The 26,005-nt window shown below is 39.5% G+C and overlaps 1 protein-coding gene across 1 annotated transcript; it reads left to right on the forward strand.

Annotated features, from left to right (window-relative positions):
- The first annotated feature begins 930 nt into the window (after positions 1-930).
- sypl2a (synaptophysin-like 2a) lies at positions 931-26,005 on the forward strand. The gene is made up of 6 exons (XM_031277254.2): positions 931-1,158; positions 1,400-1,474; positions 12,693-12,817; positions 17,471-17,669; positions 18,674-18,847; positions 23,991-26,005. Exons 1-6 carry the CDS (start codon positions 1,144-1,146, stop codon positions 24,114-24,116), a joined length of 714 nt encoding a protein of 237 aa, XP_031133114.1. The 5' UTR covers positions 931-1,143; the 3' UTR covers positions 24,117-26,005.

A 26,005-nucleotide genomic window follows, 5' to 3' on the forward strand; every position in this document is an offset into this window, starting at 1 on the left:
ACTGCGTGAGCAAATAGTCCAACAGTTTAAGAACAACAATTCTCAACGTACCATTGCAAGGAATTTAGGGGTTTGTACCTTTGCCGTTTTCAAAATGTTTTTTTGCGCCGAATCAAATGTGTTATGCTCACTATTCATGTCGTAGTTGGTTGGCTTGGTTCCAGACTTAAAACTCTATATATTAGCAATTTTCGAAACGTCAATGAAACAATTGAATGGGGAAAAACACTTCCGGAGACAGAGTCGAAAAAAAGTGGGCGCGAAATGAAAATTGAGCGGAAGTACGTAGGAGGGCGGAGCCAGGCTAGTAAACATCACATGCCCCATGCCCCTGTCCCAATTTTTTTGGAAAGTGTTGCAGGCATCAAAATCAAAGTAAGTGAATATTTGCAACAACAAAAAACAAACAATAAAGTTTATCAGTTTGAACATTAATGAATATAGGTTGAAAAGGATTAGCAAATCATTGTATTCTGTTTTTATTTACGTTTCACACAACTTCCCAACTTCAATGGAATTGGGATTTGTAAATTAGTGTGATAAATAACGTTAACTATAATAGCATATACACTCCAATACAAGTCACCTGTTGTAACAGGTGACTCCCACACTGGCTCGCTTAACTGCTGAATTTCATAATTCGTTTTCTGGTTTTCTTTTTCTTTTTTAGAGATGTGCTTTACTCTGACACTGTCACATATTCATGTGTGCAGAGTTTCTTTTCGTTTTGGCTGTTAAACATAACGTTAATGTGGGACAGTAACGATACATACTTAACGTCACTAGGCCAAATATGTTCAGTATAAGTGTTTCATGAGTTATAATATAATATGTTTATCTCGCATTGCCAGACCTCTCGACCTCTCACAGCGCTGCGGAGGAAGTACTTGAATATTATTATTTTGTTCGTTATTTTGAAAAGTAATAACCGGAAGTACTGTGTATTTTATTGTGGTTAGTTTGACAGCGGTTCAGTTGTACAGAGTTTGACAGTAGTCTAAGCAGTTGTCTCCTGCCTGTCTATCGCCTGCTGAGAGTCAGTAACGTTAGCTGTTGTATCGCTTGCCACCGTTCGAATGCAAACAGAGTAACAACAGCTTTATGAGATAAATACAGACAGCTTTGTAGTTGTTGCACGTCTCAATGGACACTGTTCAGGTAAGTTAGTTAGTTGAATACCCAGGTTGACATGAGTTAGCTTTAGCATGTCGCTAGCAGGGGTTGGCTAACAAGGGCAGGGCCAGTTAGCCGCAAGGTGACAAACAGGTGACGATAGCTTGCTAGTTGATTGGGTTCTAATGTGAACGCTAATTAAGTAATTCGTTGTCACCTGGCTAACTATGTTTTAGCCACTATATGCTTTATTTGTCCTTTTACACACCTTGTTTGTCATCCCCAGAAAGTGGTGTCTGGATTTTCTCTGGACCTGGGACCATTGAAAGAACCTCTTGGATTTATTCGTGTCCTAGAATGGGTAAGTAAAAAGTTAAAATGTCTCTTAACTAGATACTAAACCACGTAGCGTAAACGTTAGCTACAAGTTATGCTTGATCCTCGTGCTTTTTTGTATTTCCTAGTAGGTAATTCAACTAATGTAACGTAGGGCTGGGCGATATGGCAAAAAATATCATCACGATAATTTTTTCCATATTGATCAATATCGATATTTATCACGATATATAATTTGATAATGCTGCCAGGTTGAAGAGTATCCTGATAATGACTGAAGCCTGAAGAAACCAGAGGGTTCATTAGTTAAACTTTAGAATATAGTTTATTAACATAAAAAATAGAATAACATAATGTAACATTGAACTGTGCAAACATGGCTTGGTTTAGAATATATTGTGGGATAAAAGAGTATATTGAATAACATCTAAATGTAAACATTTAACTTTGCAAACATGCTTTATCTGCCTTAACAAAACAGTACAAGTTAGTAATGTAAATGCAAATATTGTAATGTAAATAAAACTAAAAGCTGTGACTACTATCACATTCACTTTCCATATGGGGCAATGGTCGCAAAAGACGACACGATTGATTGTTGTTTTTCAGCCCCGCTAGTGCTGCTAACAGCAGAAGAACCACTAGGATGTTGGACAAACCTTGTGGGCAGACTAACGTTAACATGGGCCCGCATTTTCAAACTCTTGCTGTGTTCGCTGGGATGGTACCTTTTCAACTGACAGAAAAGATTGGTTGTGTTTCCCGTCTTTTCTGCGCTTCTTCGCTTTTGAGATATCCAAACCACTTCCATATAATTGACGTTTATATTGACTGTTACCTTTTTTGTCAACAATTTCCTCAGCTTTGGATGATGATGCAAGTTCACTTTCACCGTCACTTTCGTGCCCATGCCCCTCGGTTCCACTCATTTCTTCACCGCCGGTAGCTCATTGGTTATCGACCGGAATTTTATTGCGATCCCATGTGGAGATTGTTTTTATCGCCCAGCCCTAATTTAACGTACTAGACCAAGTGTCCACTATACAGTGTTGTAAGCAAGATATTCTAGTACATAGCCTAAGGTGTAAAGGCAGACAAACACGTGTTCATTAACTTTTGCATGTTCATTTGTAACTTTAGAGTCTTGACTTTTGACCTGGTTCACTGAGTTAAATTATGCCATAGCTGGTGAATTTACAATGCCTGGAGCTACCTATTTACAAAGTGAAATGTTAACCTAAATTAGAGAATGTCAACGTTTTGTGATTATGGCCTTGCACACTTTTCATTGTACACTTGATTATGTATGGCAGTGGACCAAACTGGAAGTTGAAACAATTGCCGGGAAATTCCCAGATATTGTGACTTCTGAATTGAAATAATAGCTAGAATAGTGGTTGCATTAATTTCAGACAGTATAGCACTTCCAGTCAGAACTGGAGTGTTGTTGAGTCCATGTGTTGTTACACAAAAAATAAATTCACAATCAAGCAGATGAATATGTAAGATGGGTAATATTGAAAGCAGAGGCCAAGTTGGTACTTCTGTGAACAGTTGTATGTGGCTCTATACAGCTGTAGAGTATAAAATGCAGGGTTTTTCCTGCATATGGGAATTTTTGGCGCCCCCCCCAAAGAGGTTTTAGCCAGCCCCAAAGGAAAATCACCAGCACCAAAATGGTAAAAATTTAGATTAAAAATACCAATCCGTATGTGTTTAAGAGCAATTTACCAAACAATTGTTGAACAAGCAGAACAAAAATTTGTATATGAGAGTCTGGCTGTACCGGACTCTCCCGGTTATTTATTTCAATATTTATATAATTTTTTTAACCAGTTTTGTACACTGAGGTTTTATTTACTCAAGCATAATATACAGGTAAATGCATAGATTTCTGTCAAATAAGGTAACACCGACTCATTGCATTTACTGTACGCAGACCGATCATGCGCAGATCCCCCAAAGGCCCATTGTGACCCAGGAGAAACCCTGAAATGGTTAGGATGCTCTAAATATCTCTACCCTGTGACTCTGCAATTGACTTCATAATGAGTAACTTGAATTCACCATACACAAAAAAAACTACTGAAAAAGTTCAGGAATGCCCTCTCTAATGTGACCGGCCCCTAATACTCGTTGTGCTCTGTATATGTGGTTGAGGGAGACTACTGTGCTAACTGCCCTGATACAGCAGGCAGTGCTGTGTGTATTTAAGGCGTGTGCTTGTGGAGCAGCCGAGTCCGCTTGGTGATTAACGTATACAGCAGGTATTATCTGCTGCTGGCAATAGAGTTTCACTCCAAGAAGGTGAGTAATAAAGCCTGGCTTTTAGTTTATTGCACAATGCTCATGTCAGACCTCAGTAAATGTCAACCGAATTGTGACCCAATTGTTATATTTTCTTAGTTTTGCAGTTTTTTTTTCTTCATGGTCAAACTACATGAGAAGTCAGGCAATCAGAATAAGTCAACCGTTATTTATATAAACCACTTTATTTAAAGATAAGACTTAAGGTGAGGTTAATTGCAATGAGGTTAATACAAAAACAGCAGGTCTGAATTAAACCAGAAAGTTGGATGATCTCTATGGGTCATACATGGTTGCCCTTGTGTCTGCTTCCAACTCTATTTTAAGATGCTGTTTTAAAATGAAAATGTAATGGTGTGGATGTAGCTTAAATTTCAGTAACGTGGGGGTTTCAGCGTTGATATTGCGATTTTCACATCACAGGACATGCAATGTCAAGTGAACTCGAACACGTCATGCTACAACTTTTTTGCTGCTTGGTACAAAAGAAGAACTGGCACAGTTCTCACTTTCCATGACTAATCCACATGTTTTCCAATAAATACATAGAGTCTAGGCAACGTTAGGCCTGCCACAGTTTCATAGCCTAGCGATGCATAGCAGCAATGACGGCAACCTTCCCGACCCATCTTAAAATACGGACGTTGGCTGGTTTACCATACTTTGTGGGTGTTACTTTTTGGCCAGGTCATCACTATTCATTCATAATAAATATATATATATATATATATATATACACACACACACACACAGTGGCTTGCATAAGTTTACACACCATGCTAAAGTTGACTAAAGGACACCAGTTCTCTTTGTGAATGAATAATGTATCGTAAATAAATGTTCTTCCTTAAAATACAGGGGGCATAAGTATACACACCCCTATGTTAAATTCCCATAGAGGCAGGCAGATTTTTATTTTTAAAGGCCAGTTATCTAATGGATCCAGGATACTATGCATCCTGATAAAGTTCCCTTGGCCTTTGGAATTAAAATAGCCCCACATCATCACATACCCTTCACCATACCTAGAGGGGGGGGTGGAAACACACACACGCTGTTGGATGCTGTCCTCCTCTCCTATGCCTAACGAATCTCTCTCTCTCTCTCTCTCTCCCTGACCCTGTCTTTCACTGGTTGAAGCCTGAAAATATTGTAAACAAATTAATAACATAACTAATTACACTGGTCGGACTGTTCAGCTCTGTTTCAGACTAATACCTCCGGTTCAGGCTGGTCCTTATCCTCAGCGTGCCTTTTTCAGTCGCGGAAAATACTTTTCAATACTCATCTGGATTGAAGCAGCAAACATTCAGTGTAAGAGTAAAAAATGACATAACATTATTTATAATATGTTTATTTGATTCACAGCTGCTATATAGTGTTTTGACCTCGACAACCCAACTGCATTTTACCGCAAACTTGCGACTAGTTAACTTTCTAAAGCAGACACAATCACTTGTTTGCTAAGAGTCGGGTCGGTGATTGTGAATGTGTGATTGTGTAAAGGTGTTCACGAGATAGATACCAACCTTTCGTGAACATGTGAATTTCGCCAGCCGTCTTCTCTCCTTTACGGAGACAGACGCTGTGTGCACGGTGGGCTCGATGATGTTTTAAGCCTCCAAAGTCGCCCTACAGGCAGCTAACCCTCACCTTAACACTACATAACTTCTTTGACATAACCATTGCCGCGCTGCCTGAAAGGCGACGTTGGGGGGCTAAAAACACCAAACACCGCACGGTGGGAGGAGCTGTGTGTGTATGTGACACTGTATGTAACACTGTGTGTGTAACACTGACGTTATAAGGTTACAACATCGTTCAACACGCTCATGAAGTTATTTGAGGTATAATTGTTTTTATCAAGGTAAAGGTAACGTTAAACAGCTCTGGGCCAACCCACGATTACTTTCTCCCGCTAACGTTAACGTTAGCTGTATAGATAGAGGAAAAAAAATCTAATGCTAATTTAGCGAATCAAGAAAACGTAATTATGTGGGGAAAACTGCAGCTATTTTATCAGAATGACATGAATAAACGTTAATAAACGTAACATGGATAAAACTGTAATGGATAAACCTATCCGTGAACAGATATATTTTAATCGGCAATTGTTTTAAACAATGAAAACTACAACTCCCATAATGCCACTTCACGACATTAAAAGTCTGTGTTTACCAAGGGGGTAAACTTCGCTTCAGAGCTTGAACCTCCTATGGCACCATTTTGATGCTACAAAGCGATCACCCGACGTTAGCATTCCATTGACTGCCATTCATTTTGACGTCACTTTGACACCGAATAACTTTACATCTGAAGCGTTTAAAGACTTTATTTGTCCATTGTTTATTTCTAAAGAAACACGACAATGTATAAAAGGCTCCATTACCTTGTATCTCACGTTATGGCTCCGTAGCAGACGTTTCTGTAAAAATAGGGTAACGATTGTGTCATAACCACGCAACTTACTGTCGCATAGTAGAGGAATTACCGTATAGTACAGGAGAAGCTCGCAGGCAGTTTCAACTTACATTAGCTGTTTAAGTTTAATTACTAATGTTAACTAGCATTTTAGTTAGCAATAATTAGCCTGTGCCTATGTTATCTCCTTACATATACCTACACTCTCCATCTCTGCAAGATTGGGAATGATTGAGATTTCTCTTGGCACAGCTACCAGAAGACTTACAACTTTCAGACAGGTTGCTCACGTCACATTTACGTCATCTCTCTCAGTTGGAGGCTGCTCAGTAACGCTCAGCGCTCACTGGAAAAGTGCTTCTAAAACCCTTCACTGGTCTCTGTCCAGAGCAACGGGATCTGTTGGTCCATTCTTATATACAGTCTATGGTGTTTACATCCATTGTTTTGATTGAAAGACATCTAGCGGCAGAAATAACATGTTGTACGTTAAAGTGTGTATGCACTTTATATTGTATTTAATGCATTACAGCATACAGTACTGTAAATGGTGTATTCTTTGTTTAAAGTATATTAAATGATGAAATAAGTTTTGGGTTCAATTTGCTCTAAACCATATCAAAGAGAAGGTACTTCGATGAATTGTCTGGGTATTTGTCATTTGATTTCATGTGTAGTATTGAATCAATATCAGATTGTGACCCAAAGTATTGAAATTTAATCTTGATATTGACAATAACCAGCCCTAGTTAAAACTAGTGGTGTAAATCACAAATGTTAACACAATACCATTTTATATTGATTCCTTTGACAACGATACGATATTTGCTGATATCCTAAAGTTTCTCACGGTACGATTTCAATTCAGGAACCTGAAATCGATATGAGACAATGTCATATGCCAATTCAACACGGTTACATTTATATAAACTCAAAAAAAGAAACTAAATATGATGTGTCAGTTTTATAACTGACCTCTTCCAGGCAATGAAAAAAAAGACAAATTATTTAAAACTTCTTTTTAATAAAAATAATAAATATAAAGTGGGAATCTACAGACAGATTTTTACAGACGATATGTATCGATATTTTCACTGGATCTTTGAATCTATCAATCCCGATGTATCGCCCCTAGTTGAAACCTGGCCACCAGTTTGGTGGCTGTGTTTCTTGAATTTGAGAATTTTTGACGTTAAGATGGTCAATGAGCTTTCAAATCTGATTTTAACTTCCAATTACTCCAGGCAGTTTAGCAAGTTGAATGTGGTGTTGTAAGTCTGCTTCAGTCTCAAGGCTGAAATAAACAGAATTCTTTCAGGGTGATGTTTTCTCAGTATTCTAGTGCTGCCCCCCTCCTCTACTGTAGTGCTCTTGGAAGATGTTTATAATTCATATGACTGATGTCAAACTTGTTTGTATGCCACACCCTGTAAACATGGACATTTGCCACAGTGTCAGATAGAGGGTGGTCACCACTTATGGAGGTGGTCTGGCTATTTTTGTAGTCCGGACCAGCTGGGTTGGATTTTGGGCCACTATTACTGTATGTTCACGTGATGTGCTATAACTGTACCATAAATGTTGTTGTTTAAAATGTTAAACTGCTGTTGTCAGAACCCTGTGACTGGCTGCTGCGGTCTCTTATCTGGCCTGCCACTCCTTGCCCAGGAGAAGTAGTGAGGAATGCTTCAGTCAGTCTACGTGAGGCTGGGTGGGACACTGGATTCGGGACAGGGAACCCCCCGCCTCTCCACAGGGTTTATTTGGGGTACTGTCTGATTGGCCTGGGTGGGTCAAACAGGGCTGAGATGAAAGCTGAGAAATGTTGTGGCGATCCAGAGACACCTGAAAGATGAGACCCATTCCTGAAAATCCTCAGCTTGCAACGTACTGCACTCCAGTTCTCTGTGTGTGTGTGTTTCTGTTGTTTATATTGCGGTCTTTACTCCATTACTGCAGCCTGTTCACCTCGGTGCCTGGCCCTGTACTTTGGCCCATTGTATGCAAATGTTATATACTTGCTGCAAAGGATCCTGATGATTTGGGAATGTGCTTTGGTAGATGTGGGTGTAAGTGAACAATGGACATTATTCTTGAAAGAAAGTACGGAAGCATGGATCACATGCCCTTATCAGAAGCTTTTGATTGGATGAAGGATGTCCTGGGAAGGGGGAGAGGTTTGTGGAGGGGGTGCCCTTTGTCACACGGTGTTCCTAGGTGCTGTAGTGCTTATTTATTGATACTTTACAAGACAGTTAGCCTACTGCAACACCACCATTTGGTTAGGACAAAGGAGCAATTATCTTGTGACCAGGTGACCATATCGTCACTGAAACGTTGCATAAAAAAAATCATGAATCTTCAATTTGTTTGCCTTGTTGCCTTTGTTTTCATTTTCCAACTCTTGGCTGATCACAAACTTTCGAAACACTTTGCATAATCCCAAATATGCATTTTCATCCAACGCATTACAGGAAATTTCACTACAAGATATGTTTTGTCGTATGTTTTTACTCTTAATGTAAACACGTGAAAATAACGTGTTTGTGTTGGCGTTTTTATTTCGGCGCCCATGTCGTCCAATCTGTCCGTTCATACCAGACTAGGGATGTAATGATTACCGGTGTAATGGTAAACCACAGTAAAAATGTTTAGCAATTACCGTTTTCATTTAAAATATCATTATTATCACGGTGGATTACCACTGTGTGGAAACCGTGTGTTCCCAGCTTCATCCGTGTTTCCTGAAGTTGCCGCGCAGGCGCACTGCGTAGCCTACAGTGCGTTTCTTGAAGTTGGAATCATGGCGTGAGGAGGAGATGACCACGCTCAGGACATTTATCAGCATTGTAAAAAAGGCCATAGTAACATTTGCGCTCTCTCCTGAGATGATTGACCAATCAGTGACGAGAGTTGCTGTAAACAGACTTTTTTTCTTTATCATTCCTTTCCTGTTTTCGGACTTGTTGAAGTCGTGTGTAGCCCAGAACGTAAGTTAAAACTGTTCTGTTGCTTGCTAAACTATTATGGGTTTTACTGCCTCATTATTTGTGTAAACGTTTAAGCTATGTTTTTATTCATATTTCAATAAGTGTACTGCTACAATGTGGATTACGTTTTGCCTGTGTTAGCCTATGACATGACATTTATTTGGAGTGAGAGAGAGATATTATCGCCTTGATAATATTGCCGTTGCTGTGTTTCTTATTGCATAGCTGATAGATGTGCATATTGTTTAATATTACTTGTGCAGCCACGTGTTGATGTTCAGGTTGTGTTAGGGCAATTTGCTAGCAAGGTGCAATCGGCAGTAAACAGAGCGCTGTGGAGCCACGTGCTTAGCTATTAAAGGTGTATTACACTGTTTGCTCCGTTATGGATATGTGTGCTGTAATAGATGTGGCTTATTCTCAGTTTGTGTTACTGAGCAATACGTTACATTTATGTTAATTATTACAGAGAAATTAATGTAATTCTTAGTTGTTGTTTCTTGTTATATGCTGGTGGCTATAACATTTCGTTTTGGTAAATGTTCATAGTAAGTCAGATGCTTATTAATGTGCATTATTATTTGCTTATATTTCAGAACCACATCCAACTTCACATGTAACGTCAAATGCAACTTCATAGTTAACTTCATGTTGGAGTTGTGAATAAATCTTCCTGGATCTCAAAGTCAGCCATTTCTGGTTCGAGTTCTTACCGGACACCCTACAGCGGGCCAGTGTTTCAGTAGCCAGTTTTCAATAGTTTTTACAAGCCTATTGCCTATATTTTTGTAATATAATAAACACTTACACGTTTTGAAACTATTTCAGCTTGGGTAGACCTATCAGTGCTTTCTGAACGTATTGAACACACTTTTAAAAATACTGCGATAATACCGAAAACCGTGATAATTTTGGTCACTATAACCGTGAGGTAAAATTTTCATACTGTTACATCCCTTTACCAGACATACCGGACTGTTGGCTGCAGCGATCGTTTCGGCGTCCCCTCTATTTCTTCCGCGAGACGAGAGCAAATGTGTCAAGCCAGGCAGGTAATCACATACAGGAAGACCACAGTGCAGCAGGATACTTTACAAAAATAAAACGCATTTCAAAATAAAACACCTAGGTTCATGGTGTTTTGGCTGTCTTGACTTCTCACAGCGAGACACGCGATCAGGCACACGGAGAGAGAGACCAACGGACAACCCAAGAGAGTGACACACACACACACAGCCACATATAGGGCACAATTACCACAATGCGTGTCTGGTATGAATGGCCAGGCTCGGGATCAGGCACGTATCTACAGTACTGTACGCTACGCGGGCTATACGCGACACTTGTGCGCCCGGTGTGTTTTTTGCTGTAAGGCATGACAAGAAACAGAATACACTGCCTGATGCCAGCACACATGTATGTAATATCTACGGTTACGTGACAATTTTGAGAAAACTACTAAAAAGAAAAACAACCTAGAGCTATGGCTTTTTTTCCTATCTTCATCCTGGCACTATGAATCCACAGGCTTTATTGCACATTCTGACATACCTCCAAACTGATACTCTGACAGAGATTGCAACCAAGATTTTATTAGACCATCTTGCAAGTGTGACATGCAATAAACCTGCAAGATCACAGTTATCACCTAGTTTTATAGTGGCATTTATTACACATCCTACAGCCACTGTAGGATGTGTAATACAGTACAGTAATACTAGTACAGTATTGAACTGCGTAACATTTTATCCTACTTAATGTACGCATTATAACAATGTTTAGAAAGCTAAGTTTGTAAAACCATTACATTACAGTGAAAAAGTAAACTCCTGACTGCAGTTCATCCCTCACCGCAGTTGATTCTCTGGGACCCTGGAGTGGCATCGCAGTTTTTCTGCACCGTCAGTTCATGATGAGGGTTAGAGGAAATGGTCTGGGTTCCTCTTTGCTTTCCATTCTTTCTGCTGGGGTCTGCTCTCTGTCAGCATAGTTGAAGATATCAGTGTGTTTTTCTCCCTTTACAAGAAACGTTTTGCTGACATTCATTCTTGTGCAGTGTGAAAAACAACCCCTACAGTGTTTACTCAACTTAAGTGTTGTCTTCTCAGCGCTGCATTATAAGTGACACTTATAGCACTATAGGCTACTTGTCATTCACATGACATAGGAAAGTTTCTACCTCAGTTAAAAAAAACTTCAGCCACAAATGTGTTGAACAAGTAGGCCTAGATGCAGCAATGAGTACATTTACATGCACACCAATATTCCACTATTATTCAGAATATGACAATATTCCGAATTTGATACAGCATATACCGGTTGGATATTCAGAATAAGGCCTCATTTTCGGATTAAGACGTGGGATATTCTGGTATTATTCAGGTTTAAGAAGCATTCTTTGGACATGTATACACTGCATTCGGAATATGCGTCTCAATCAGGGTTTTTACTGCAGTTTACGCCCAGTTTAGCCTCTTTCCTGTTTCCGGCTTATGGTCCGCTCTGTGCGTTGCTATGGTTGCTGTACACAAACCAACCGGCCAACAGTTTGCAAGACTGCAGACCCGATAAGAAGGAGAAACACAGCTACGGAAGGAAAATCAAAAGGGTTGGCAAGCAGGGGATGCATATGATTTATCAGAATCACATAATTTGTATCCTATATAGTATGTCTTCTATATCGTTTATAATAGATTATCAGTGTGTTTTCTTTAAAATGCGTGCCATTTGTGATTAATCGTGAGTTAACTATGGTCAATCATGCGATTAATCGCGATTCAATATTTTAATTGACAGCCCTAGTGTTAATGCATTTATTGTAGGTCTTTTCTCGGAATGAGTACAATGTAGAAAATCACCTGCCCTATCCTTTAAGAGGCTCCATAAGATAACCAGCGTAGTAGTAATTCTTTAGTAAAAATGGAATCTAATTATATGATGGCTTTTTGTAAGAGCTAGCTAGGCTGGTTGAAGCTGAAAGTTTGGTTTGTCAGCTGTATATTAAAGTGTTTAACAGCGTTTTGCTTTCAGCGCTGAGCTGCAAGAAGGGAGTTTCCTGTGTGGAAAAAGGGTGTGCTGACTGCAGGGAGGAGAGTGATATTAAAGTGGGGAAATTAGTTCAGAAGGTGAAAGTCACATCTAGAAGGGAAAATGCATTGACTTAAATGTAGAATCTTACCTCTGGTCCTAAAATGCAGTACATTTTGAAAGTTTTTAATTGATTGATTACTGAATGACAAACTAGTCTGTATATCACAGCCTGTAAACACGGACATTAGCCAGTAATGGTAGTTTCTCACTGTGTCGGTCATTAAATTGGCAATAATTGAATTTGAATAAAAACTTGTATTAAGAATTTATGAATCTATAAGTGTATTTTTTTATTAAATCAGAATTACAGCAGCCGAACCAGGTTTAATTTCCTTTTAAAACCAAAAGCCTGATAGCTTGGGACACTTGTCAGTCAAACAAACTCGCCTCTCTTTAAAAACCTTTTTAACCCTCGTATATTTCTCTGCCCTACAGGTCTTCACCATCTTTGCCTTTGCCACCACTGGAGGTTACTCTGGGACATCCCACTTTATAGTCAAATGCCCGACAGGAACCCCGAAAGAGGTGCCTGTAGAGCCTGTGTTTGGCTACCCATTCAGGTACTGTAGAACACTAGAGTGCTCCCAGTCATAATAGCCTCTGCTGTGTATCTCTTATTAAAGCCTTGTCTACATCAAAAATAAATTTTAAAATACAGTAAGTGTGTGAAACAGGATTTTCAGATTGTTTTCTTAAAACTCCGGGACAAAACCCTTCTAGATCTTTCTCCTCTTTCAGTTGGCAAACACAATTGTGGATTACTGTCATCTGGTGAAAAGTATGGCTTTAACACTTGCAGTGTGTCTCAATTCTGATACTTCCATGAGTACACATGTAGTAGTATACTATGTACTCACTTGTGTAGTGTGTACATTTTGACATGGTAGTGTTCAAGTCGCTCAGGGCCGTTTTGCACTGACCAGAAATGATTCTTCTTCCTCTCTTTTAATGGTAAATTGCAGCCCAGTGAAGCATTACCACAACCTATTTGTTGCCATACTAAATATATACCAGCTTGTTTTCTCACTATCTGACTGCAATAAAGTCATATACATGTATAAATTACATTTGTATAGTTCGGTATTCACTGTTTCAACTGCAACCGCTGCAGCTTCCTCGCCCGCCACATTCACAAGATGGAAAATATTGGAAAATACGTTGGTTAGGGCTGCACGATATGAGGAAAATATCTAATTGCGATTATTTTTGACTGATATTGCGATATGATTCACGATATTGGAGGGAATGATCATTTTTGTATCATTATTCTCATTTTCATTGAAAAATATTAAAAATAAAGTGTGATTTTTTTTATTTTTTTTTTATTTTTATTTTTTTTTTTGGCGTGGATCTGTACCAAACAAATATTTTTTTTATTTAGGATACGATTTGTAGGCCGGGATGTCTCTGCAGCACCACACTACTTTTATTTTAGAATGGTTTGATACATATTTTGCCTTTAACAAATATTGCGTCCCCCTGCAATTTGGATATTGCACTAGTTCATATTGCATTGGTGGTCCCGTAGCCTCCGCTCTGTAGCAACCATTGAGTGCGAGTAGTGTCCAGTGTTCCACACTCAACGTTTTGATCGCTTTGAGTGCAGCATACAGGTACTCATAGTGTTGCATTTGGCCATAGTTTGTCGGTGTGAACACGCTATGTATTCAAAATAGCAAGTGTAAGTACAGAAGTATGCGATTTAAGACACAGGGTTGGTCTCAGCAGGTTAAACCTCCATTCTTTCCCCTGGAACTCTCTTTGATGGCTTAATTTTGTGTCTCAAATATAGCCAAATACACAATACTCCTATTGCAGTAACATACAGTCATGTGAAAAAATTAGGACACCCATGTTGACTAAAAAGAGGAATAACAAAATCATCTTTTGGAAATTGATCTTAATGCCTTAATTAAAAAAAATGAGGAAAAATCCGACCTTTAAGGACACCAATTTTGTTTGTGAATAAATAATGTATCGTAAATAAATAAATGTTCTTCCTTAAAATACAGGGGGCATAAGTAAGTACACCCCTATGTTAAATTCCCATAGAGGCAGGCAGATTTTTATTTTTAAAGGCCAGTTATTTCATGGATCCAGGATACTATGCATCCTGATAAAGTTCCCTTGGCCTTTGGAATTAAAATAGCCCCACATCATCACATACCCTTCACCATATCTAGAGATTGGCATGGGGTACTTTCCATAAAATCATCTCTCAATGCAAATCAAACCAGCTATTAGGCTAACTGAAATAAAACCATGCCAATCTCTAGATATGGTGAAGGGTATGTGATGATGTGGGGCTATTTTAATTCCAAAGGCCAAGGGAACTTTATCAGGATGCATAGTATCCTGGATCCATGAAATAACTGGCCTTTAAAAATAAAAATCTGCCTGCCTCTATGGGGGGTGTACTTACTTATGCCCCCTGTATTTTAAGGAAGAACATTTATTTATTTATTTATTTATTTATGATACATTATTCATTCACAAAGAACATTGGTGTCCTTAAAGGTCAGATTTTTCCTCATTCTTTTAGTTAAGGCATTAAGATCAATTTGCAAAAGATGATTTTTTTATTTATTTTTTTCCTCTTTTTAGTCAACTTTAGCATGGGTGTCCTAATTTTTTCACATGACTGTATCTTTGTTTATGTTGTCAGATGACTGCACAAATAATGATTTGATTGAGTCTGTCTGTCTATAACATTTATACCATCTGAACTTTATATATGATCATATCCGCAACCTACTATTCCACTGAAAGTCAATAAAGACAGGGTTATTGGTCAAACTGGTGATCACACTGGACGGCAGTAAAAGAAGTGGTGCCAGCATCTGTAGTTTAGCAGACTTGCTGTCATTCTGCATGAGCAAACAGAGCTGAGAGCATCAGAGTGGTTAGCAGAAACAGAACATTCTTTTGAGACAAGACTAGCGGAATATTTAAGTATTGCAGCCCTTTCTTAGGCTCTTAACGGTACGATTGCATTTGTTCATTTACCAAAGGATTGCACTAAGGTTTTGCACAGGTAAAATAAAAAACACTACCAACATTAAGAGCTGATGAAAGCAGGTGTCTGCAGCACTGTTTCATCAAATACACATGCATGGAGAGAAATGGTGAACCTTTATCCCTAACCTTAACAGTAGTTGAGACAATACTTTAGTGACAGTAGCAAAATACAAAAACTCATTATAAAGTTACTTTACACATTAGATCTCTGTTCAGCACAGTGGTTGCGTTATACTTTCTTGTTGTCAATCAACGGAATCTCAATTATGAGGCTTTTTTAGAGAAACTTCAGATAATCAGCTGCCGTGACATTTTGTATTGGTAATGTAAACGAACCGCCAATTCATTCGTCATTAAAGCGTAATTCTGAAGTGCTATTAGCTAAAGTTACTCTATTGACTTGGGAAAGTAGGGTCCAGGTTGAAAAAAACAATTATCCTTTAACATCCTCTTCTCTTGTGTTTTGCTGTAAAAAATATAAAAGTAGACTTGCCTATTTTAACATTTTGAAGAGCGGATCTCCGTGGCGCATACGCACCACTTTCGCGCTGCTCTCAGGCCTTTTGTAGTCTGAAGATAAAGTTATCGGTATAGGTCACAAACTATTAAATCAAATTATTAAAGCTACAGTAGATTGCCCTCAGTGTCAAATTGACGGACAGACTTCAGATTGTTCCATCAGTGTTAAAAAAAATTCCGTCAATGACTGATGATTGTTTAGCACGTCAGACAAAAGGTTTTACTTTAAAGGTATAGTATGCAGGAATTTACGCAAATACAATGTAAAGACATACAAAAACAATCGCTCTGTCATCACTTATGACCCAGTAGAAGTGTGTGGTGGTGTCTGGATCTGCAGAGACCCTGCCCTCTGCCTGGATTCTGTCTTTGCTTCTAATTTTGCAGTGTGTGGGCGTCAACAAAGATCCTCTGGACCCCACGTGGGTGTGCAACCCCGAGCCAATAGTCCCTTTCTGACCGGAGGGATTTTTGCAGTTCTTAGAACATAACGTTCCTAGAACCCTTTTTTTTATCGTGTTCCGACTGGACCAATTTGGGGATTTTTATAAATTCCTCTGGCCGCGGTTCCTGTAACTCTTTCAGCTCCTACTTCAGGGCAGGGTCTTTCCCTTTTCCCTTTTCGCATAGGAACGCTTAGTGACCTAGCAACGTCTGAAACGCAAACAGTACATATTCTTCACGGTCTGTTGCAATTCGCCTACGTATGCTAACTCATAAGACAAACATCATGCATTCAACCAGGTAATTGTTAATGCTAGTTAAACTTACCCGTCGTCTCGTTTGCCTGTTGCGCTCTGCTCTTTTATAGTCTTCCATCATATTAATTAGGATCATATTATGCTGCTATCCTTCGTCTTCTGTGTTTCTCTGTTAAGTACTCCAGCCTAGTCTTTAAACGCCGCCGTTTAACACACACACACACACACACACACACACACACACACACACACCACAAGTGTAATGCTCTAAGTACAGGTGTAAACGCCCTAAGAGGATACATTGAGATCCGAGCCACATGTGTCTACATTCTTATCAGTGTGTAAGGGTATGTTTCCTGGGCCACATTAAAGGAGAATTCCGGCCAATTTTTACATTAATCTTGATCGCTATAAATATGCGTATACTTTCGATTGGAAAAAAAACCGACCCAAATCGGTGCAGGCAACACGGAGTAGCTGCAGCTACGTGTACGACCTTCCACTGAGCTAAAACGGCAGTTGTCGGAACAGGTTTTAGAGTGCCTTTGTGCCTCTTAACAGACACAAAATGCAATTAAAATGTCTGTGCCACATGAACAGGGCCCTTACGTGACAACAACGTGACATCTCTCTCTCTCTCTCTCTCTCTCTCTCTCTCTCTCTCTCTCTCTCTCTCTCTCTCTCTCTCTCTCTCTCTCTCTCTCTCTCTCTCTCTCTCTCTCTCTCTCTCTCTCTCTCTCTCTCTCTCTCTCTTATTTATATATATATGTGTGTGTATATATATGTGCATACAATCTTTGTAAAACCTTACAACTCTCGCTTAACCCTTTTTAATATTCTCTCTTCTTGCATTCCTTGGATAGAAGAGTAAATCAGGTGAGGACTTGTTTTCTCTGAAATCACACAAAAGGGAGTAAAACAAAAGTCATCAGAGCGACTGTTGAAAGTGCCTTCTCCCTCTCTACCTTCCTTCAGGTTGCCAGCACACCCATATAACATGCCGATATGCAACAGCACTCAAACCAATGCGACCTACCTGCAGGGCGACTTCTCCTCCTCTGCAGAGTTCTTTGTGTGTGTCGGTGTGTTTGGGTTCCTTTATTGCACCGCCACATTGATCCTCTACCTTGGCTACCAGAACGTCTACCGCCAGACCACCCGTGGTCCCATCTTAGTGAGTACACACCCTCCCGTCATCACCGAGCTTTCCTAATACCTACTAACCCCATTCACACCCACCAACCTGGGCTATGAGCGGAGATGGAGTTGTTTTTTACATCTCTGTAGCCTTGTGTTAGAACAACGAGGTGGATGTGTGATATTTAGCACACACGCTAGCTTCAGCCTCATGGGAGGCAAGAGAGAGCCTACTACATTGAACCTGTATGTGTGAATAGTTATCACGCATCTTAGACCCTCATTCTTGGTTTTAAAATGTGTCTTGGGTGATTGGATCACAAGTGGACAGCACTAAATACAAGTGTAAACGACCACCGAGATGCATTGTGATTTGATTACTCAAACCACTTGGCGAGGCGTTCTGGAAGTATTTGACCTCCTATCTTTTGTAGTGTAAACACCACTGTGTCCTGATGCGTCTGTGACAAGGACGTAACAGGACAATTTGTTGGCTTGGTGACGGCATGTGGTTCGCTTGTGGAAAATAATACTATCCCTACTATTTTTGTCACCAACACCCATCCAACTCCTACATAATGAAGAGTTACATCTTCTATTTTACTTGGAAACATGTGACTTTGGTATGGCCCTAATCTCATTTTACTGTATCTCCACTGAGATCTCATTCTTTATATCTCAGGCAGAAATACAGTGACACTTTTATTTTTAAGCACATGTACATATAAGGTAATCTTGAGGCACCAGCCCTCTAACAATCCTGAGCATCAATATAGAAGTATGAAGACCGGATGGAGATGCCAAAACAGCACATTATATAACACAGCCAAAACATCTCTGCATGTTATTTTTTTGAATTTAAAATGACAAAATACACAGCAAATAAGAAATTCTAGAAACTATGAACTGGATTTTGCTCTTGGAATGAGAGCATACTTATTAGGTTTACATGCGACAGGAACGAAGAACCTTCTGAACATCTGTGTGATGTGATTGTGAATGTAAAGATGCTGAGTGTATACTGTGTACTCCCCCCTCCAGGACCTGGTGCTGACCGCTGCCTTTGCCTTCTTGTGGCTCGTGTCGTCCTCAGCCTGGGGCAAAGGCCTGACTGATGTCAAGTGGGCCACTAACCCTGAGCACCTAGTGGAGCCGTGCAAAGAAATCTGTCACCCAGGAGAGTTTCCTTCCATGGGCCGCCTCAATGCCTCTGTGGTAAGTCTTGGCAAAGTAGTGCAGCTGCTATAGACCTTAGTACTTTTTTGTTAAGAGACCCAACATTCTCAGAGTGGCCATGTTTGTCCTTCAGAGGAGACAGTGTTTAAAAAAACTTTTAGAACCATTGGGAAACTCATCCTGTCTGCTCCAGGATTTATGAGAGCTGCTGAGCTGTCCTAAACCGGACACACATGTTTGCACATTCCAGCAGAACCTTTGATTCTAAATAACAACAAGATCTTCAAATATATAGTTCAGGTTCAAACATCGGGGGACAGATTTTGTCCTCGATGTAATCACTCCATCCACACACCAACTAAACAAGAAAACTGAGCTTTACTTCCCAGAAAACGTACTGCACGTCAAAGGCACAAAGCCATACATATTCAATAGTTGTCCTTTAAAATTTTATTGTTATATTATATTGTTGTATCACATATAATATCAACCATAGTTCATTACCGCAACATGTATGACTGTTTATGCAGAATGAGCAGGCAAACTATGTGGCCAAACCACATAGTTACATAATACCACAAGCCATTTATGTTCTTTTATAGGCCCTTACAGTTATTATGAATTTAAAACATAGGATAACCTTGTGGTGTAAGCTGTTTTAAAAGTAATAAAAGTTTTAAAAGTAAAATTCTCATCACACACTCAACAGCCATTTTAATTCCAGAGATCGCCTTCCTACGTGCACATGTTCCACCAAAACAAGTTCCTTCCCGGGACTATTTTGCAGAGAGTCCCGGGAAGGAACTTGTTGCTGCGTCTGCCACCCGTGACGATTGTGATGGTTTTTCTCCCATCCAGGATTGTTGTGTAGACTAGCAAGACCTTCCTACGCAGTGCTGTTGAGGAAGGTCTGGTAATGTGAGAATGATAGGGATGGGTACTGAACATACTTTTTTAGGCACCGACCGAATTGCCTCCTTAGTATCAAGTATCAAAAAATGCCTTGTCATTCAATACCAAAGTTCAATACCAAAGGCACGTGTTACACTCGAGACCCGCGGGCCAATTCGGCCCGCATATCAATTAAGGATCCCAATAAATTTTGGCACACCAAGTTTTTGTAGCTTTTTCAACATTTTGTTGCTTTTTCTGAAATTTTTGTCACTTTTGACCATGCTTTGTTCAACCTTTTTTCTCTGATGGCTGAGAAACTTTTTTGCTGACTTTTTTAGGACTTTATGTGGACCAAACTGTAAGTTAGAAGACTTTATAAAACATGCAATAATACTGTCAAATATATTTGACTTTTCTTATAAATAAAAGCAAAAACTCTGTTACGCACAGACACCGGGCTCACCTGTGTTTGTTGTATTTTGAGAGGCTTGACTGCCAAATTGGTATCGGAAAAAGATACCCAGGTCTAATGGTTTATGCTTTACATTAACCTGGAAGTTGTGCCGTGTTTGGTTTTATTTCTTGAATTGTGTAAATATACCTGTCAGTCATTTTAATATGTTGAATCCATAACGACTAAAAGAAATCTGAACAACATCAAAATTAACAAATTACAATTTCAGCTCCTCACAATACCAGAGTAATCAAGATAAACGGTTATTTTGCACATTACGTTTCGCAAGTAAACTCCTATTTTGTCTTGTGTTCTGGATGGAAAAATAATCAAGGGAAGTTTCACAGTTCAAGGTGTTTTCACTGTTGATTTGTTCAGCTGTCACTGTTTTTTAAATTCATCATATTCAACATCTTTCTAAAAGTCAATGAGTAATCGTGTTAAATAATCATTATTTAAATATTGACCAAAATAATCGTGATTATGTTTTCTTTCCGTAATCGAGCAGCTCTACATAAAAATGTTGTTTTATTATTTTACAATTAACACTAAAACACAGTGGCATTAGGGTTGGGTACCGAAACCTTTTTCCTACGCAAACGGTAGTATTCGGACCGGATTAGAACGCAAATTTCGGTTCCAACTGAAATATTACCCCTCTGTCGCTCCAGACAGCGGTAGACTTTTTTTCTTTCTCCCTTTTCTGCCAAGTGGCGCGTGTGCCCGCTCGCGGTGTGAAGCACGTGTCCGCACTATTCTCGGACATGCACTCTACAATCACTGCTGATAGACGGCTTTTTGTACACGCTCCGAAACGGATGTAAAAATATCACACTTTCTCTGTAGTCTACCGTTAGCTAGCTATCGTAAATGTAGGCTGCTTTTAAAATGCCATATGTTCCCTCTGGGCTCACCAAAACGGACGTAAAAGCACATTAACCATTCACTGCACGTGATCGCTAGTAATCATATTACACTTGCTCTGCTAGTCTATCGTTCAGGACAAGACCCTGTAGCCTGGTGGTGGGGGAAGCGGGACAGCCTCCCCAAATTGTCTGCCCTTTCAAACTCATTCCTGTGTGTACAGGCCTCTTGGACACCATCTGAGAGAGTTTTCTCCTGTGCAGGACATGCCATAAGTCAGTTGAGGTGTAGTATCTTGCCAGAGAAGGCAAATATGGTCATTTTTCTGCAAAGGAACTGCTAAAGTTTGAAGCTGGTTGGCATAGCAACTCAACATTTATTACTTATTTTTTACTTGTTAATAGTGTAACTGTTATTTGTTAAGTTATTGTAGTTATGTGTTAGTTTACTTATTATATATGTAAGTACTTTAAAACATTAATATATTGTTAAATTTAAACTTTAAATTTAAAAAAAAATCCATAAAGAAAATCCAAAAAAATTTTCAAGTTTCAAAGTTTTTCAAGAATCGGTTTAGGAATCGGAATCGTTTAAAAGTACCGGTTCGGCATCAGAATCGTAAAAATCCAAACGGTACTCAATCCTAAGTGGCATGCTTTCTAATAGGAGAACTTCTGTACCTTGCTGATGGTGTGAGTCGGATGGGTTATAACTAACTGCTCCGCCCATACCTGAGAGAGTATGCAGTACATCTGTCTAAACGCTAGTTTTGTCCAAAAGCAGACCGCATTATGAGCTGATAGTCAAATGTTGGCATTTCACCATGTTGTTGCTGCATGTTGTTACTGCTGCTGTGAACAAACTTACCTGATGTCCACCTGATTTCACCAGCTGTACACTCACCGTCTTCAGGAAAATCACAATTCTAAACTTACTACAATTTTAACAAACTACTAGAGGGTGGCTGATAGATTATTGTTGTATATGAGTGCTCTAATGGAACAGTGGAGTACAGCCAGTGCCATCTGGTGTTTGAAATAAAAACTGACATCCCTTCCATTGCTGGGATTGCTTCACAATTTTTGCAGCAGAGTCAAAGCAACAGTGTTTTCTTTTGTGTGATTTGGCGACCCAACAGTTTTAGAGTGTAATTCTTTATACACCACTGTACACGTGCATTTGTTATAATTACATTACTTATGATCAAAATCTAGCAGAGCCAAAAGCCAGTCCAAGTTGTCCAACGTAGCTTCCTCCGTGTCCTCTTGGACTTCCAGCCTCTGCCGTGATGTCTGGAGTGGCTGCTGCACCCGTCACCCGCTTGTCCAGCTCCAGTTCTTGCACAACATCTCCACCAGCCGTTTGCGTTTATCCTTTCTTAACCAACAAGTAAAGCTTTCTGTCCATCAGGAAACTCTGTAAATCACAGAGAGTGGAGGCAGAGCAGCCGGAGGACATCAGAGAAAAAAAACAGAAAATATTTTTCTCCACAAAATATGATCCAGTTTCACCAAAATCAGTGGTAGTGCCGTAATGCGTTACATCACTTCTCCCAGGAGATCCGACCCGCTCGCCAAAGTTACATAATGTGTATTCTATATCGACGACGACGATTAATTTCCAGGATTGTTCAGGGGCCGCCGGAAATTCCGCCGGATGTCTTTCATTTCGGCCGGATGTCCATGACCCTCCTCTTTCTTTGTGTTGGCGTCCTAAACTCCGGTGGATTTATGAGGACTATGGTTAACTGCTCCTCAGATCTCTGCAGGGTAAATCCAGACAGCTAGCTAGACTATCTGTCCAATCTGAGTTTTCTATTGCATAACTAAAACAACTTTTGAAAGTACACATTCCACCGAAACAAGTTCCTTCCCAAGGCTATTTTGCAGCGGCACCGTGGCTCCGTCAGGCACTTAGCACTGCCCAAGGCGATTGTGATTGGTTTAATGAAATGGCAATAAACCAGATCTATGGAGGAAGGTCTGGCAATGCGAGACTACATAGTGTAAGAACAGGTGTTAGGGGCATGCAGGGGAGATGGCAGTGGCACCATTCTCCCTATTACAAGTCAATGTAGCAATCAAAATGATTTGATGTTATTTTATGGCAAAAAGTTACACAATGTCGCTTTAACTATGTATAATAAAATTGTAATGCACTTTGTAAAATGAAAGTGTAGTCTTAGAGTAGCAGTTTATTTTCCATTTTTGGATGTGTTATTGTAGTCAAAATAAATGTGTAGATGCAATAATAGCTTGTATTTTCATATTTGCTGACAATAATGTAAGTGATGTACAGGGCAAACTTATGTTTAAGCCTTACTTTAAAGTCACTATATCAAATTAACTATAGTATATAGTTGTGGTATTAAGCGGTGTGTGACGGCAACAGATGAAACCTTTTAAAGCTTATAGCATGACTGCACTGGAACACACAAGTGGAGAACACGATATCATGAATATAATGAATGTAGGTAGTGTAATTCACCACAAACAGACCTCACAAATTACTAGTTAAATCAGTAGGGCTGAACAATTTAAGAAAAAATATATCTAATTGCGATTACTTTGACTGATGTTGCAATTGCAGTTTGATTTGTGATATTGAGGGAATGATCATACATTACTCTCAGTTTCATTGAAAAACTTTATTATGGTTTTATTTTTGCAGGGATGTGTAGCAAACAAAGATGTTTTCTAATGTCTGTAGAAAGACGACGTGTAGGCAAGGACATCTGTGAAGCACGTCAATACTGCATTTAATTCCAGATGGTATTTTGACACGCATTTTGGCTATATTGCGCCTCCTGCGATTTGAAAATTGCAGTTGGACGTATTGCAATTTCAAGAACATTTTGATTAATCAGCACTACTTTGTCAACAAAAGCAGAACACAGTGAACTTTAAAAGTACACCGTACACATTATTTGTTGTCACTTCCCATCTTATGTCTTTTCTTGTCTTTCTACAGATATTTGGCTTTTTGAACATGATCCTGTGGGCAGGGAACTGCTGGTTCATCTACAAGGAGACTCCTTTCCACAAGGATCCCAACCCACCAGCCACCATGGAGGAAGGAGGGCCCCCTGAGCCCTAGCCACATCACTGAGGCTCCTCAAGCATAGCCCCGTGCCCACAGCACAAACGCTCTGTGCCCACCACTGGTCTCTGATGTTAACCTGCAGAAATACCCCCTATACCTCCCAACACATGTCGGAGCTATTTTTCAGTTACGGGTCTTTACGTAGCTCAAGTTAACCTAGTCCCCAAAAACCCTTTTTTTATTTTAAATCTGTCATCACTGTATGTATTTGGTGTTCAGAACAGCAGGCCTGCAGTGCATTTGCTTCCACATTAGCACACTGTCCTCCCCTGATGTCTGCCCTTCAGGGAGCCACCTAGTGATGAAATTGTGATGCAAGAACCCAGAATCTCTCCTGGTCTTCAGCCAGAGAAAAGCTGGAAGTTGAAAGCAAATGTCCCTCACACCCAGTAAAAGCAAGTGTTGCCATAAGAAACAAAATCCAGAAGCAAACTTTTTAGGTGGGAGCAAATGCACCCTTGGGGTTCAGTCCAGTAAGGGCCTGCTCTTCTTCCAATATGTAATCAGTAAGAGAAAATGCTACAGTACAGATTCCAAGTACTGTATTTCTAAACATGTCAGTCACTTCAGTTTCAATAGATGAGTCATAGCACGAGGGGCAAAATATGCTGAATGCTCCTTTTTCTCCAGTTAAAGCAACAACTGATTCCAGAGCCCTGCTCTAAATTCGGACTAAGCCATGTGTTCTCTTCTTTTCTCATCTCTGCCTCTGAGGCACCAGACCATCTAACCATTAAGTTAACCGCCATGCCATTTCCCCAATGTTCTAATCTACTGACACACACACTTAAATATACTTCATAACCCCATGGGTTTTGCAGTTTCAACACACTTGGAATTGATTGTGCTTAAAAAGAATACTAAGTAAAAAGAGAAATCACATTACAATCTACTGCACTTCTCTGGCAGAGACTTTCATTTTGAACGTGTCATTTTGCGTGATGTTTCAGGTTGGTTGTGACGGCCTTATTTTCAGCCTGTATACAGAACAAGGCAGGCTACATGTTTACTCCAGTATCTGTTGTACATGCCTTTACAGTGGAAGGAACTGATAGACGTCAGGCCAAACCTCAAAATGTTATAATTTACACTACTCCTTAACACTAAGACTCGTTCTTGTTTTTGCGATCTTTTGCGAAAGGTGACTTGCAGTGACTTTATTTATATACAGTTCATTTGTATTTTTATCTACATTAATTGGTCCATTGCATATTTTTAAAACCAATGTTGGGTTTCTGTTTGTATTTCCCAAATGATAAGTGTCATAAGCTTCTCCTTGATTTGTTTTGTAATGTCAGATTTGCTGTTAAATATGTTTATCCACTGAGTAGCTTTAGGCCTAATCGTGTGATGATAAATAGTTTAACAAAAGTGGCAAACTGTGGTTGCCAGATTTATGTACTCTTTCTGTATTTCTTAATGCCCATAGTTCTGCTCTACATGCAACTTTACAGCCAGTGCCATACATTAGAAGGTTTTGTATTGAATTCCTACAGTCACTTTTGATGACTCTTTTTCAACACGCTGATTATTGTCCTTGCACTAAGAGGGATCTAAGGATCTCTATGAAGTAACTGGTTTGAGTTATTGGGCCACCTGTGCAGCGGTTTTATTTCACCAACTTAGCCTCTGTAGGGAAGAAATGAGAGGCTGCGTGAGGCACTGTAAGTAAAGTAATATATTTTCCACATCATATTGAACGAACACAATTCGTAAGATGCTTTATCAATTTTAAAAGATAAATCTTATCTTAACTAGAGCACAGTCATATGTGGGATGTTTATGTAATTGGACTTCATGTATTTAATGCCTTGTTTGTGCAAAATGAAACCATGGTTTATCTGTATTGACAAGTGTAAAACATGAGAGCTGGAACTGCTGGA

This window comes from Sander lucioperca, chromosome 6 (assembly GCF_008315115.2).
Source record: "Sander lucioperca isolate FBNREF2018 chromosome 6, SLUC_FBN_1.2, whole genome shotgun sequence".
Taxonomy (NCBI): domain Eukaryota; kingdom Metazoa; phylum Chordata; class Actinopteri; order Perciformes; family Percidae; genus Sander; species Sander lucioperca.

Excerpts from the sequence above, each read along its gene's own strand:
- sypl2a (XM_031277254.2), top strand. Across the intron at positions 12,818-17,470 it reads GTGTTTGGCTACCCATTCAG|GTTGCCAGCACACCCATATA; the intron begins GTACTGTAGAAC and ends ACCTTCCTTCAG. Across the intron at positions 17,670-18,673 it reads CCACCCGTGGTCCCATCTTA|GACCTGGTGCTGACCGCTGC; the intron begins GTGAGTACACAC and ends TCCCCCCTCCAG.